The sequence below is a fragment of the Drosophila simulans genome, chromosome 2L (assembly GCF_016746395.2).
Source record: "Drosophila simulans strain w501 chromosome 2L, Prin_Dsim_3.1, whole genome shotgun sequence".
Lineage (NCBI taxonomy): Eukaryota > Metazoa > Arthropoda > Insecta > Diptera > Drosophilidae > Drosophila > Drosophila simulans.
In genome coordinates this window covers 19,260,040-19,275,327 of record NC_052520.2, presented here as the reverse complement: position 1 = coordinate 19,275,327, position 15,288 = coordinate 19,260,040, and the positions used below count along the sequence as shown (strand labels likewise).

The 15,288-nt window shown below is 47.1% G+C and overlaps 6 protein-coding genes across 10 annotated transcripts; 1 reads left to right on the top strand and 5 right to left on the bottom strand.

The window, feature by feature from the left end:
• Positions 1–488: 488 nt before the first annotated feature.
• Positions 489–1,296, bottom strand: LOC6732837. Of its 2 annotated transcripts, XM_002079914.4 has the most exons (3): positions 930–1,296; positions 697–874; positions 489–634 (listed from the first exon to the last, which is right to left on the bottom strand). In XM_002079914.4, exons 1-3 carry the CDS (start codon positions 1,228–1,230, stop codon positions 580–582), a joined length of 534 nt encoding a protein of 177 aa, XP_002079950.1. In that variant the 5' UTR covers positions 1,231–1,296; the 3' UTR covers positions 489–579. The 2 variants fall into 2 exon arrangements, with proteins under 2 accessions (XP_002079950.1, XP_039154285.1); XM_039298351.2 differs by having other exon boundaries at positions 489–844.
• Positions 1,297–2,155: 859 nt separating this feature from the next.
• On the bottom strand, positions 2,156–3,494 carry LOC6732836. The gene has a single exon (XM_002079913.4). The coding sequence runs from the start codon at positions 3,395–3,397 to the stop codon at positions 2,264–2,266; it is 1,134 nt and encodes a 377-aa protein (XP_002079949.2). The 5' UTR covers positions 3,398–3,494; the 3' UTR covers positions 2,156–2,263.
• Positions 3,495–4,524: 1,030 nt separating this feature from the next.
• On the bottom strand, positions 4,525–8,428 carry LOC6732835 (ethanolaminephosphotransferase 1). Its single transcript, XM_016180399.3, has 5 exons — positions 8,002–8,428; positions 7,665–7,733; positions 6,958–7,580; positions 6,718–6,898; positions 4,525–5,758 (listed from the first exon to the last, which is right to left on the bottom strand). The coding sequence occupies exons 1-5, from the start codon at positions 8,077–8,079 to the stop codon at positions 5,426–5,428; spliced, it is 1,284 nt and encodes a 427-aa protein (XP_016025560.1). The 5' UTR covers positions 8,080–8,428; the 3' UTR covers positions 4,525–5,425.
• LOC27206770 lies at positions 5,781–6,475 on the bottom strand. The gene has a single exon (XM_016182584.3). It carries the CDS (start codon positions 6,332–6,334, stop codon positions 5,891–5,893), a length of 444 nt encoding a protein of 147 aa, XP_016025561.1. The 5' UTR covers positions 6,335–6,475; the 3' UTR covers positions 5,781–5,890.
• Positions 8,429–8,884: 456 nt separating the features above from the next.
• LOC6732832 (centrosomal protein of 104 kDa) lies at positions 8,885–15,176 on the bottom strand. 2 transcript variants are annotated; one of them, XM_016180398.2, is made up of 8 exons: positions 15,013–15,176; positions 12,887–13,054; positions 11,636–12,731; positions 10,832–10,970; positions 9,754–10,769; positions 9,552–9,697; positions 9,397–9,498; positions 8,885–9,336 (listed from the first exon to the last, which is right to left on the bottom strand). In XM_016180398.2, the coding sequence occupies exons 1-8, from the start codon at positions 15,050–15,052 to the stop codon at positions 9,194–9,196; spliced, it is 2,850 nt and encodes a 949-aa protein (XP_016025557.1). In that variant the 5' UTR covers positions 15,053–15,176; the 3' UTR covers positions 8,885–9,193. The 2 variants fall into 2 exon arrangements, with proteins under 2 accessions (XP_016025557.1, XP_016025556.1); XM_016180397.2 differs by having other exon boundaries at positions 10,832–10,946.
• LOC6732833 lies at positions 11,407–14,546 on the top strand. 3 transcript variants are annotated; one of them, XM_016178064.3, is made up of 4 exons: positions 11,407–11,556; positions 13,464–13,743; positions 13,878–14,070; positions 14,126–14,546. In XM_016178064.3, exons 2-4 carry the CDS (start codon positions 13,579–13,581, stop codon positions 14,452–14,454), a joined length of 687 nt encoding a protein of 228 aa, XP_016025559.1. In that variant the 5' UTR covers positions 11,407–11,556; positions 13,464–13,578; the 3' UTR covers positions 14,455–14,546. The 3 variants fall into 3 exon arrangements, with proteins under 3 accessions (XP_016025559.1, XP_016025558.1, XP_039154275.1); XM_016178063.2 differs by lacking the exon at positions 11,407–11,556 and adding an exon at positions 11,600–11,735; XM_039298341.2 differs by lacking the exon at positions 11,407–11,556 and adding an exon at positions 13,109–13,126.
• Positions 15,177–15,288: the final 112 nt, after the last annotated feature.

Below are 15,288 nucleotides of genomic sequence, written 5' to 3'. Positions count from 1 at the left end.
CGCCGCATTATCGATATTTTTACGCATTAGGTCGTCCACACATAAATACGTCCGTTTATTATTTGCAAAACGGAAATTTGAAAATCCTAATCTAAAGACCGGTTTGTTTTATTAAACTGGATAATCTAGGTGCAAGTTATAACATCGAAAACAAAATGATGCCTCTGCGTTCGTAATTTTCTTCGCAACTATAAGAATTGGGAGACAATAAAACGGTCAATCTGAACTGGGACAATTGGGGGTTTTTCAAGATGTTTTGAACTCCGTCCACTATCCACTATTGAATTTCAAATCTTGCTTCCAAATTAGCACCGCCTTCGAGGATTCTTCTCCACACTGAGTTTTCTCTTCGATTCCAAGAAAATGTTAAAAATGATCACGCAGAGATTATTTATATAGATATGCAGAGTTAAAAAAAAAAAAACATCGTAATTATTTATACATCTTAAAATACCAAGTTGTATTAATCTGTAAATTGATAACTAACATTTTAAATATTGTTCAGTGGAACACAACTAAGGGTATCAACGGAGTTGATTTATTTCCAATAACTTAGAACTAATTTTTTGTCATATCATTTTAGGCCTTAGAACTTTTAAGCATCTTAAGTAACTGGAGCAGTTGAGTTGGAGATCTGAGCAAAAACCAACTTTTAATTAGTTTCTACGCAGAATAACATATTAGTGTTGTACTAACCGGCTGCCAGTTAGAGAAGCTACAATTTGATGTTGTCTGCTTTCCAAATCAATCTGGGCTTGCTCAGGAATCTTAGTAACGCCTTCGGTGGAACCAGAGTCTGTGTCGGTCTCAGGATCCCTCTCGTACATCTGAGTTGAATCTGGATCTGGTGTAGATTGGCGCAACATCATTTCACCTGGCGTGGAAATGGGATCATGTCGGCAATTCGATTCTATTACCGTAGTACTCACTCAAGTAGGACTCCGCCATGGAGTAGAGCAAGCTGGAGCTCATTTGAGGCGCCATTCCGATGACGACCCCATCCACTTTGAACTGGTAGTTCTCCCCACCCTTTTGCCGCTGGTCGTACAGAATGTCCTCGCGCTGGAAACCATTCTCGGAATAGTCGTCGTATAAGACGTCCAGCAAGTCGCTGATCACGTTCCTCGAATTCCCCGGCCTAATCTTGCCACCAACGGGCTGGGCCAGAATTCTTCCAAGTGCCACAAGCAGCAGGGCGAAGACAAACAGCCGGTTGGTGAACTTGCACATGATGTTGCCCAAGCGAAAAGACCGCAGGACCGATGTGCTCCAATGGCGTGCGTTGAATGATTCCAGGTTCTCGGCCGCAGTGAAGGCGAGCCCACCTGGACCACAACTGGAGACTGGAAGACCAAGAAAACCCGATTTCTGGACACAGTTCAATGGCCGCCTCCAATCAGCCCAAAGACTTCCGCATTTCCAGGTTGCTGTGGGAACCTTTAGCTCGGCGCATTTCTAATGCTTCCCAGCAGCCGCGTTCGAAGTCCGTTCCATTCGAGAGAAGCTATCTGCCTTGTGGTCGATCCTCTCCGGCTCCTCATCCCACCCATTACCCATTACCCAAGAAGAAACATCTTTAAAGTTATTTTTACGCATCTTGCGCCAATTTAAATTTGTTTAGTAACCCAATCTCTGTAAGCATGATTCCGAAAAAAGTTAACCCAATAACCTCGATTTGAGCCAAAAAGAAGTTTAAAATCTTCATGGCAGTACTAATTGCCCCGCCTGCAATAGACACAGCTAGATCTGTTGACTCTTCCAGTTATCTAGTCTGGGTGCAGTTCTGGGCGCGGGTTCAATGACTTGGACACAGGAAGGGGCTGGCAGCCACCTGCAAACTGGTTTCGCACATAAATCTTGCGCACATCGCAAACTATGGAGCACCTGGCCTTTGGCTCTGGACAGTAATTGCCGTTTTGTGGACCCAGGAAGGCTATCTAGACTCTAGCCTCATCCTTCAGCGCATCATTAAAACCGAGCTCGAACCGTTAGATCCAGTGCCCACTTCCGCTGTTGGAGCATCTACATGGAAGGTGATTTGCAATGTGAGGCTAACTATTAACAAAAAGTTATTAGCCATGTAATGGTGCTTAATGTTAGCCGCTTATAAATCAAATCCCATATTTGCTAACGAGCAGTTTAATCTCAGTGTCGATTATGTTTTCGTATTTATTAATAAGACAATTTCGTCGGCTTAATTCTAGAGTGTGCAATGTATGAAACTAACATTTAGGCTGGCAGTCTGGCGTTCTCACTCCTCCGCTTAGTAGCCCTCGATCTGGCGACATTCGCCGTAGCTATCACGCCGTTCTCCGCGAGCGCAGCGCGCCAGTCCGTCCCGGAGGAGGGTTCGCGACTCGGCCAGGTCGTCGTCGGCCAGCAGATCGAAGCTTACGATCTCCGGCTCCACCGCTTGTGCCCGAGTGGGTTCCTCGTCCAGTTGCCAGGAGCGCGATTGGTCCGCGAAGTAGGTGGGTGCGTCGATAGGGGGGTAAAGGCCATTGGCTCCTCTGCCAAGATCGCTGCGGTAAATGGGCGCACTAATGGAGCGCGGGCTGGCATAGTCGCCGCCGGTCAGGCGATTGGTATCCAAATAGCTATCGCCTCTCAGGGATCGGGAGCTGCGGAAGTACTGCGATCCGGGATGGTTGAAGCTCTCGAGGAGATTAGAGCCGGCGCTGCTGCTGGCGGACACGGGGGGCAGAGCCTGAATCAACTCCGGTTCCGCCTCCAAGTGGAAGGGCTTAATTAGCTGCGGCATGGGTATCAGTTGCGGAGGCAGTACGTCCACCTGCTGGCGCTGCAGGCGTTGAGCCTGCTCCGGATCGCTGGCTGAGATGTCCACGTGATAGGGCGTTCGACCCTCAATGAACTCCGGCAGATGCGCCGCTGGCGAGGATTGGCGCTGGTTCTGTTGCTGCTGCAACTTCTGCAGATGACTCTTCTGGTAGAAGGACTTCAGTGAGTTGCTCCTCGCGGGATGTTTGCGCTTGAGCGGTCCACTGCCCTTGGTGTTTCCGCGACCCAGCAGCTCCAGCAGGCTGATGCCCTCCTGCGGTCCAGGTGGGATCAGGAGGATCATGAAGTTCTCCAGATCAGCGCGAATGTTGTACTGCCCCTCCTGGCGCTGATCGTACGTGATTGTGCGGCGACGCAGTGCGTCCTCAGCAGCGCTGACCGATTCGAGAGGAGGTTGCAGCATAATGGGTTGCCCACTGGATCCACTGGACTCCAGAGCCTGGGGCGGGGCCATGGCCGGGAAGTGCTCCTCCTTGATGATCTGCGGCACGTCGGGATTGGGAGCTGGTGGGGTAGATGGCTCCGTTGTGGAGCTCAAGGGATTGGCTAGGCCTGCTGCCAAAAGCAGGGGTAGAAGCGTGAAAGTCTTCCAGGTCATCTTCACTTAGTAGATCTCAGTTTGCTCCGCTCGGCGTTCTTGACTCGCGCGCTTCTGCCTCGCAACTGATTCCCAGTCCGGTGGGAGAGTTTTCCATGTCGGCGCAGGCGCAACTTTCATATTCTGGCGCTGCCGTCGGCGCTGCACTGAACGAAATAGGGTGTAGATTCTTGAATCGATGATTTCCATTGAAGCCCTACTTTTACGAATACTTTTTGAATGAGATACGAATTGTTTTCAAAATGAAATTGTCAATACCTTTTGAAAGTTGCCCTTTCATCTTGCAGTTATTTTATACTCGCATTTCAATTATAAATTTTTTCTTCCAGTGCAGCTCCTCTGCCACTGCGGCTTTCTTCTCTCTCTGCTCGATTCTCGTTCTGGTTTTGCTTTTATTCATGCCACTTACTTTCTGATCGTCTCTTTTTGTTCGGCCGTGCCCATTTCGACGGCGTGACTTGGTAGCCATCTCCTTCTCCGTCCACATATCGGCTTATTGATATTGGCCAGCCGCTAGGCGGGCGCGGCCGGGCGGAGGTGGACCTGTCACCGCGGTTCCCATCGCCCGGCACAGTGGGGCTGGTGGCTGATTTTCACGCCAATTAGCTAATGAGGAAGCGTTTGGTCGCCCATTGACTGGGCTAACAACCACATCACGTACGCATCCCCAGAACCCGTCACCTGAGCAAACGATATCAAGCCGATCATGAGGGTTCTATTCAATTGATTTATGCCTTCGCCAAACATAGGCGCAGCACTATGTACATCCATATGTACTTATAACGTACTCGTAAAAATGATCTACAAACTTCGACCATCAGTACGATACCAATGAACTATCTTAAGGATGCTTACTTTGATACAGATATCTTGTATGAACTTCGGCCAAGCCTCCTACGTATCCTTGAAGCTAACTCCTAATGACACAGTGATCATATACTAAGATGCAGAATAAATTACCCATCCCAAATGTTTTTGTAGCCTTTAAGCTGATTTGGAACTTTCAGCTGTCATCACGGCCTACAAATGTATCTGTAAGCAGGCAAACAGTCCACTTGGCGATCTAAAGTCACGATAAAGGCGGTCAGCATATGGTCATAAATCAAGTGACGAACGCGGTGTGAGAATTTCAAAATACTTTGTTTTATTTGTATACTGTCTTGTCTTTAACACAATGTGTAGTGGGGCGGGGGTAGCCCGCTTGGGGGGTACATGAATAGATTCCATACAATAAAGCGTGCAGTGGCGCTATGGACGACGTCACATTACAGTTGAATGACATTGGGGTTCGGTTTAAGTTTAAAAGTAACGAATATGCTTATGTGTTTAAATAATTAGAGGTCTTTGCGGTTATTTAGTTAGAAAAGTTCGTTTCGTGTATTCGTGTTTGTGGAGCACTTCAAACAATGTACAATGGAAACAAAATAAATTAAGCATGCAGATAATTATTCGATTACGTCTAGACAAATATAAAACATTGATTGCTATTCAAGGTCAGCGGAAGCGAGCGTTTTTAATTATAAGGATAAATTTGCGTAACCATAGCATTGAAGTTGGAAAGCTAAGGGCTAGAACAAGTAGTTAGCTGCTCTGTAGTTGCAGAGTTGAGTTGAGTTTGCGGATCGGAACTTTCCTGGCCGCTACTTTAGCCTACTAACTAATACTTATTGGATATCTTAGCAGCAGATTAGATCACTTGTCATGATTACTCGTAAATTCAATCGATCTGCAAGGGGTCATTAAAGTTTGGATACAATACGGATTGCAGATAACGTCAAGTTGGGATTTAACCGTAGCGTTTAAAAATTATCATTGGAAGAGAGCATTACGTGAATAGTCATTGGAAAAGTGCCGAAATGGCTCCAATGTTATTGTAGCACTACTATAAAGTCAATTTTTTAGGTATATTCTAACTAAGACAAATTATACATAATCTCACAAGAATTGTTTAACTAAACAGCCTCCTTGATATACAGAAAAACTTGCAAAATAACTCGCAACTAATCCAAAATAACGCAATCCGATGCCTTATTTCTCTTTCTTCAATGGCTCCTCCGCGTGTGGTTTATCTGCCTGGCTGATTTCCTCTGCCAGCAGAGTCTTCTTCTTGGGGAGCTCCTCCTGCGGCACGCGCTTGTGGACCGTGAAGCAGACCCGGTTGAAATGCTCGCACATCTGGTTTACCACGCTGGCCCCGTATTGCCAGTGGCTCAACGTGGTCACAATCAGAAGCAAGTACAGCAAGGGCCTCTCCAGCAGCGGCATCCACAGGCTCGTCAAGAAGGAAAGGACAAACATTGGCGTCTGCCAATGCCAGGCCTCGCATCTCGTCACGGACATCTGTGAGACAATCAAACGACACTGCAATAAAAGAAGCAAGGAGTAGTGTCATTTGGTCACTTTTAATTTCGTCAGAACAGTGTTCATATTCAAAAACAAAATTTTCTGAATCTATACTGTAAACGCACTAAACTTTGCAACACGATGGAAACTTTAAGAGCGTTTGAGTTTGTTCCTTAAAATTTGCTCAATCATGGGATCGTTCTCGTGAGGAAAGACGAATGTGCCGCGGTCGCGCCTCAGATAGCGGTGGGCTCTATCCGAGTACCATCCGTATATCTGGTTGACAGTCATGGGCTGCGGCGTCTTGTGCTTCATCTCGTACTCCTCGTCCACGCCCTTGTCCAGGCTGATCATTTTACGTGCGTTCTGCAGTGACACCGGGTCAAGTTTCTCCCGTATGCGCTGCCCCTCTTGGAGCGTGCAATTAAAATACGGCCAGTCGTGGCGGGCATAGAACTTCAGGGACAATGGTCGTTCATACTCCGCGGTCGTGGTGTATATCGGCTCCTTCAGCGAGTCGCGACCACCTTCGTTCAGATTTTCATCCACCAAGTCCTTGGCACAGCGGCGGCCACCACAACAAAAGGGTGGCATTCCGGACGACTTTCGCTGTGCGTTTTCGTTTTATCAACGTGAAATGCCGATATGGGGCAGGCAAGTCAAATGACTCATTAAATGTGGTTTGTGGCTGTTTGGCAGTTAACTCCGTGCCAAGGGGCCAGCGAAAGATGTAGACACACCTGCCTTATCTAGATTATGTATGATTCAGGCCACACACGCGACACAGTTTGATAAGCGTTTCTGTGCCCGATTACATTTTAAGCAAGTCATAAAGTGCCTCTTATCCTAATATTTTACAGTGCTAAATTAATATTAACTAAACAATTATCGTACATGGGTCAAATCGAAGGGTAAACTAAATCAACTAATACAATTCCACTTGTATGCCATTTCTACAATAAATGTGAAGGACTTACGCTGACGTTGGAAAAGATTGTGCCGCTAAGCATGAAAATAGCGCGTGGATCCTTTTCCATGATGTCGTTCGGGGATAAATATGGCCAGGCGAGCAGTATGACGAAGTAGGTGATGAAGGGCCACATGGGTCGAACGGCCTCCCAAAAGGACAGTAGGCGACCTGTGCGATGCGCATAAGAGCTAAAAATAGAAGCAAGGTTACAGGGGGGGGACTCACAAAATTGATTGGCATTTCATACTTGTAGACGTTAATGATGACTAGTGGAAGATTCGCCATAGCACTGACATGCAGCACTGCCTCCATGACATTGCCCAATGGCAGGGTTCCGTAGGATCCCAGCGGCAGTTCGAACTTCCAGCGCTCGAAGCCCATCCACCAGGTGACCAGGTACATGGCGGTGCTGCCCCACATGCTGAGGTCATAGCCCCAGGGCAGATAGAGGATGCCCGTGTTGTACTTCTCCCAGTGCGAAATGAAGAAGTTGAAGTAGACCGTTAGGCAGACGTAGTACATCCTCATGGGTCGCACCGAATACACGCGGCTGCGTCCAAAAATGCTGTACAGACACGTCGGGATCAACATGGCGGTATATGAATCCAATCCGTGATCAAAGAGCTCGCCCAGCGGACCAGATAATCCAATGCGGCGGGCCTGTTTGCCATCGATCCCGTCCAGGGTGTAGGCCAAAAAGATGTTGATGGCCGTGCAGAGCCAGACCCACGTCGGAATGGGGGTGGTGCCCTCCTCGCCGGAACTGGCTTCAAAGTTCCAGTCGTAGTAGGAGAGCAGCACCAGGTTCATGGCGCTGAACAGGAAGCCCAGAAAGGTCATCAGGTTGGGCGCAAACCAGCGCGGAAAGAACTGCAGTGGGTGGATGGTTGTCATGGTGGGTTGCCCCCTTATGAGTATTGATTTTTGCGTGATACAATTCCGCGAAGCACTCACCTTAACTAGCCAATCCCAAAAGGGATGCATCACATACTGACTCAGCGGTGAGGTATCAATGGCACTGTACTGCAAGTAAAATTTCTGATTAAAGAGGGGAAACTCATCACCATCATCAGCTTAACGACTATTTCAATAGCTTTCTTTTTTTCGCATTTCGCTTTGTTTGGCCTGGTGGCTTTCTATAAAAAGAATTTTAATTGAAAACAAGTACGGTGTGCAGAGAACTGGTTTTGGTTTAGGTTCTGGCTTCGGGCAATCGGGAAGGTCACCCCCTATTGAAGGAAGGTACAGCCGCCCACGATGCTCCTTTGCGTGTGTGAATCCTCTGGCCCACCTTGTAGTTGTCGAACCCATTGATCTGGTCCTGCGTCAAATACTGGTGGTTCATCAATCGTCTGAATAGTTGCCTCATTTTCGATGCTTCAACTATGTATTTTTAATCTAAGCGGAAAAACACGCGACGGTCTTCAAAAAGGAGAGCACCGAGGAGGCGGGGGTTCTTTGATAAAGGCAGCTCCTGAGCGCGCGTTGGACGTTTTTAGCCGGATGGTCAGAACATGATGACAGAAGTCTAACGTTAACCGATGTGGAAGTGAAAATTCTGGGCACGACTTTCAGCCAGCTATAGCTCGCGTTTATTTTTATTGCGAAAACTGAATTCTGCCGCTTCTGTTGCCGCCGCTGCCGCCGGCTGTTTTTTCTTCATTCACGCTCGCACACGCACAGCCACCAACACTGACGCGCTCCCCTGGGGAGGTTTTGCAACACTGCTGAAACAGCGCAGCGCGCAAAAATAGTGGTCCCGCCACTCGTAATATTTAATTCAATCCGATTATTTGTTTCGAAAGTTATTGTATAGCAATCAAGAGAAATCAATTTTAGATTTTCTTGTAACGTACATAAAAATGATTATATTAAATTAGTAGTTAAATTGTTGATGAATTGTTTAAAAGGTTGAACATGTTAGTAAATTTGAATTAAACTTTTATTTGTATTTTCCTAATGCAATGGAGCGCAGTTGTTTCTATTCGAATGGCTGCATTTGCCCACTCATAACCATTTACCGTTGGTCAATCGTGCAATTGTGTTGCATATTCCTTATATGCAAAGCAATTAAAAATTTATTAAGGAATGCGCTCCAAGCATATAAATTGGAAATTTAATGCAAGCTAGGTAACCCATTTATGGACTAGAGTAATGCATTCAAACCACTAAAATTCATGTTTAAAACGGTATGGATGGGCTTTATTTATTGTAAGGACGTTTCAAAAATTCACATTTAACAAATCACATTGCGTACAAAAAATACAAAAGAATGCACATAATAGATCTAACTAATCGGCTTAACAAAATGTGACTAACTTAAGTGCTCTGAGTGAGAAACGAATTGGTTTAGTTGTTAACTAAATGAGTGCGGCTGCTGCGACTGAAATTAGCTTCCTTGAGTAGGTATCCTCTGACTAGAATAGTTGCTCTAATAAATTCGCTAATTCGCTAGGCCAATAGATCGGTTAAGTGTACGCTTTCTAATTTGACTTCTTGAGATTCCTCTTGCGTATATTCCCGGGACAGCCGCCGGCGCTGAGGAGATGCAATTTCCAGCCGCCGTCTTGGGGCAGGTGAACATCGTCATGACAAAGGGGACATCGAGCAGCACCCGTTTTCAGTTCTGGAGAGGAGAAATAGTGATATAGCGACTCTAAAATCGATTTAAATTTCTATTTTCTACCCCGACAATAGTCCTCCATCTGATGAAGTTCATATAGCTGCTTGTGCACCGATTCAGTGCAGCGGACACAGACCACGTAGCTCTCCTTGGCATCGCATTCCGCTGGGGAATATTAACAATATTAGTTATCCTACTGTATTATATTGCAGACCTACTTGTCAGGTGGTAGTTCAGAGCAGCTACCTCCAGCACTTGACTGCATTGTGGGCACTTGGTGAGGAAAGGACACGCCTTCCAGTAGTGTCGGTCCAACTGAGTAGCGTCACTGCCGGCACATGACCAGTCGCAAAAGAGGCAACGTCTAAAAGAGTATTAAAATTATTGGGGATCCTTGAAGAATTGAAGTTTGCTACGCACATTTTGGGTGTGTTGTCTTCAGTGGACTCCGAGTTGGAAGCGGATCCCTTGCGCGAGTTGCTCACGGATAGCATGGAGCGCTTGAGCTGCTCATTGTACTGCTGCTTTCCATTGCAGCTGGCATATCCATTACTGGAGCTGGCCATTGGGCCCAGGCTATGACCACTGCGGCTATTCATCAGACGAGAGGCATCTGAGCTGGTGGACGCCTTGTCCGCCGGTGGTGTTGCCGCATCGCCCGAGCTGTGACCCCCGCCATACTTGCTAGCCTCCAGCAGCTCTTGCTTGCGGTCCAGATCCAACTTGTCGAATTCGGTGAAGAGTTGGCGGTACAAGAGGTTACGACGCGTGATGTCGTCATCCGGAGGCAACTGCTTGCGCACCAGTCGCGGATTCACCTTGTAGACGAGCAGCAGGATGCGCTCGGCCACCTTTCGCACAGGCTCCGCTGGATGATGGATGCCGGAGCAGCCGCACTCGGACAATGCCCTGCAGGTGAGTCCACTATGCTTGTCTGTGCTGATGCCCTGAGTGTGCACCAGCTGCTCCAGCATCTGCAGCCGACTCATTGCCAGTCGCTGGTGGGTTCCGGATCCAACGCTTCGGGATAGTGCCGGCGCAACCAGGTGCTGCTCCGCCACCTCCGGACAGGCGGCAATGCTGAGGATCGTGTGCTGGGCCAGAGTGTGCAATCGAGCAGATGGATCACCGGACTTGGCCAGCAATTCGGGCAGCAGGCGGTCCACGCAACGTGCCACCTCGTTGGGAGAAACTCGACCGGGCACATACTCTAGGAACAGCATGCGTACCGTCTCAGTAGCTTGGCTAAACACGGAGTAAACGGCATCCCTTACAGCGCGATGCAGCAAAAGGGCGGCGCTGCGGGCCACTTTGTTGGGACTGGCAGCGTGCTCGTTGCTCGACGGCTCCAGCAGGTCGTGCTCCTTTAGGAAGTTACGCAGACGCATCAAGCCATCCTCGCGGTCCTGAAACTGACGCGAATAGAACTGCTCCACCTGGTAATATATGTAGGACACGTATAGAATATGTTAACTATTGGATTTAATGGGGGACTCACCAGCTCATTGCCGAAGACCAGGATGGGAAGCGCTGCCTGGCGACGTTCGCGGTCGTTCAGTCGCGAACGTCCACGGTTCGGATCCGCTTCCAGTAGCGCGTTGCCTTGGCACTCCCTTAAAAATTCATTAGTATTTGAACTGTGAGCGGTTTGTGTTTGTTGTATCGGAATGGCAACGTTTACGGATGCGGTTACAATATACATATAGGAGTAGAAAGGTAAGTACAATTAAAGGTAAATCTAACAACATATTACTTTCAAAAGTGTTTGAATAACGCCTAATTTAAGGTTGTGTGTCTATTTTTACAATTTCATTATATGAATTTAAACTCTTTTTTTCTTTTATAAAAGTTTATAAATTGTTATTAAAAACATAAAAACTTTTTAAATTATCGAAAAGCTAATTTTAAATACTTTTCAAAAGCAAATTTTCTGTCAAAAGCCTATCATTCAAATTCATCTAAAAAAAACCCTAATTTCCTTTTTAAATCCTCTTTATGTATTTAGAAGCAGATGAAACGGTTTTACTTTACTTATAATTAAGCAATAGACTCTCATTTTCGTTCTTTGAAATTCTAGGCGGGAGCTAAATTTTAAATTTAAAAATTAATTTACGGGCGTTGTTTCTAACGGTCGCTAGTGTTGACAAACATTCAAACTAAGAATACGAGTACCGGTTATCATGCAACACTGTAATAGACAGCTGTTTCCAGTAAACAAACGAAGTAATTACTATTCCACAATTGTTTACGTATTCACTAGACACCGAGACAACGATTACGCCTCTCTACGCCCGGTACTCACTGTCGCAGCGTGGGAATGGCCCGCTCCTCGTAGTCTTCATAGGAGTTTCGTGGAACGCTCTTGTTGCGTCTGCGCAGCGATCCCTGTCGGCTGGACATTGGTGAGCTGTGCCTTGAGGGCAGACGTGGCGACTGCGGCAGCTCGTCGTGAGACTTCCGCCAGCCCCCCAGCGTGGGAGTGGGCGTGGCCTGCAAAGAGGTGGGCGCAGGAGTCGGTGCTGGAGCGGGCGCCGGAGTTGTCACCGTATTGTCGTTACCAGGCTGGGAGCCATCGGTCGAGGATTTGTCCTCCAAGCTGAGACTCGTCATGCTCTTAGGACTGAAGGTGGCTTCCGCGAGCGCCTGTGCCACATCCTGCAGGCTAGGAGCCGAAGGCAGACTGGGCTTCCCACCCGCATAGATCTCGCAGCTTTGGTCATTGGAGCTTAAGGTCACACCCTGCGGTTCCAGAAGCTGATGCACCTGCAATTGTCGAAGTACTGCCGCCCTGTACATCTCGATCTGCTCCTTGCGTAGCCTGGCCGTGGTAAAGTCCTCCTGCTGAACAGCCTGCCTCTTGGCCAGAGCATAGCGCCCCAAACGTTCTCCGGCAGTCCTTAAAGCTGTCATGCATAGCTTCAGTTTGCGGGCGTACTCGAATCTTTCGGAGTTAACGGCCAAAATTTTCCGCTGCTCCAACTCTCGGATGGTCTGCACTATTGACTCCTCCACGTACATGGAGAAAAGCAGGTCATCACAGATGGAGGCCAGGGCCAGTTCTCCGGTGGCCGTGTCCAACGGCGGGGCCTCGTTGGACAAGTGCTCCTCTCCGTTGCCATTATTTGGCCCCACGTCCAGATCCTCGCCCAGGACATTTACCGCTAGTAGGGAAATCTGTCCTGTGTCATTGTAGTCGTTTCCTTGGACGCCGATCAGACGCAGCTTGAGATGAGTGCCCCTGCGTGGACACACGGTGACGCTCTGCAGCTCCCGGGACTTGTAGTTCGTGTTGGCATTATCCGCCAGGGCAACAAAACCCAAAAAGTCGAAGTACTGCGAGGATGGAGTGCTGGGCAGGGATTTGGGCGAGTAGTGGAGCCAGAGTTCCACTTTCTCAGCTGAACGAAAAGAGAATATATTATAGGGAGAACTCAAGCTGTCAGTTAATAGGTTCTTATAATAGCATAGATCATACTAGGGATCAGATAAGGATTATTTCTGGGTACTTATTATGCTCGTAGCGAATTCCAATTAACCCAGCACATTAACTTACGTATAAGATACTGGTGTGCCAGGAGCTGGATGCGATAGATCTTGGCCGGCTGCTGGAATCGGAGGATGATGTCATGTGAGGTGAGGCTGCCGTTCGGAGCACTTCGCCATCCGTGAACTGTTGGGCCGTGATTGTTTAACTCGCTAGCCGGAAAGTTGACATCCTCGTCTGAAAGGCAAGCGAAACGATCCAATCATCATTACTTTCATGAGGTTATAACCTATGTATTGGTGGCCCCAGGTGACTATTATTCTCTTAATCAGTCTCTTTTTTGCACACTCAGCTAAATTATTCCACATGATAACGATATCGGACTATGTTTCGTTCTCTTTCGGTTGCTAAGCTAACAGCAGCGGTCAAAACGAAAGCTAGCATTAAAGCATGCCCAAAATAATAGACCTTAAAATCTAATAAATATTCAGAAACAGGTTATCAGTTTGATATGCCATAAAACGTATAAAATGAAGAGCATAAACAAAAACATTTGGGTTACGTTAAAAATTCTCAAGTATCCCTATTAATTCGAACGCAGCTGTACAAGTACAACCATATCTCACTTGTTGTTCTCTATCTACAGGTTCCACTCTCTTCTCTTCTATATTTAAGCGATGTCGAGCAACATGCTAGTTTAGTCGTCGCTCAGCCGTTTGTGTTCTGTTACTGAATCAGATAGTATTATTGAGACGTTTGAAATGCCGGAGGGTTACACGAAAGCCACTGCCTGGCTGCAAATCCACAGCCTGCTGAATAGCATCAACCACATGCTCATCTTTCTGGTGGCCGTCTTCTTTTTCATCCTGGCGCGCAGTCTGGAGTTCAAGGATACCGCCATGCATATGTTTATGACTGGCACTGGAGTGAGTACACAGCGATAAGCACTTGGCCACATAATCAATAGTGTTAGATCGACCTGGATAACACGGACATGCAACGTCACTTGTTATCTTATCGAACTGGAGCTGAATTAAAAGGCTTTCCTTGCTCTCGACAGTTCCACGTCCTTATCGCCCAGGCCATGATGTCACATTCGAAAGTGAACCCGCTCACCCGTTGGCTGTCGCACCGAAACAAGTCGCGCTTCCACGCCATCCTGCAGATTGTGGGTGGCTCCATGGTGCTGTTGGGCTCCCTGGGCAAATTTTCCAGCAAGGAGGTGCACTTCAACACCTGGCACGGCCGAGTGGGTGAGTAAATAATTAGGTTAATTCAGGAAAACCGATTAAAGCTGACATTTTGCAGGCGGAGCTGCTTCATTTTTCTGCGCGGCCAGCATTGTGGGTGGTTTCGTCAACTACTTCCAGCCCAAGCTCGCCCTGAAAGTGATGCCTCCATCGGAGCTTCGCTTCCGCCATAATCTATTTGGCTTGGTCACCTTTACTCTGGGAATGGGCGCCATTTACCTGGGCTACTACTCGAAATTCTTTACCAAGTATGTGGACACTGACTTTATTCCCGGCATGATGCTGATCACCGGCATTGTTTATGGACTCACCATTATCGCGCCGGTGTCATCGCTCCTAACTAAGCTTAAGTATCGGTCCAAGAGGAAGGCGGAGCAGGCCCAGTAAGTGATACTGGGGAGGATGAGGCTGAGGCCACCGAGGCTAACCGAAATTTGTCAGCATGAAAATAAATAGCTTGGCATTTGGCCAAATTGAAATCTCTGGCCGCAACTCAAATTGCACATGCAGACGCAAAAAGAGTCGACAACCCGGCAGTCTGACAATATTATAATGAAATATTACAGTCATCGTGGTTGCGGTGGTTTTAGGACGTGGTAAATTGGCCGAGACTTTGGATAATTGATTTAGCATCCTGGCCATATTTAAGTCTGAATGTTGTGAGCTGATTAGCTGCAATTAAAAAGGCAGCGCCAGTCTATTTTAAATTCCAACGTCCTGGCGCACTAGGCGTATGCGTGATTTATCGATTTCTCAAGTGCAACGGATTTCAAAGGAAGAAACGGAGGTGGAATACGTTTAGCTCTCAGCCAAATCCTGTCGCAATTAAAAACGCACTTAAGAACATAAAAAACGCACAAAATAAAGCAAGCAAATAAGAAAAGTATAAATATTAAAAGTCTTTCTGTAGCTTTCGTTTCATAACATATCCGCATTTTTGTTTACCTGAGGCGAACACCACGTTAAAAGGTATTTTCTTAGCCATGTTGACGTCGCGCCGTCAAAAGCGCACTACTTTGCCACTTTTATTCACTAATCCGCACATCAAGTGAACACTTATTCTTAAAGCGGCCGTTTGCGAACTGTGTGACCGCGCAATTGTTTATGATATTTACCCTTGTGCTCTGAAAAGTATACTATATAACCTTATTCGACTTGGCGAAAATACCAAAAACATACCACCACCTAACACACAATGTTATATTATAAAGCGTTGAGCTA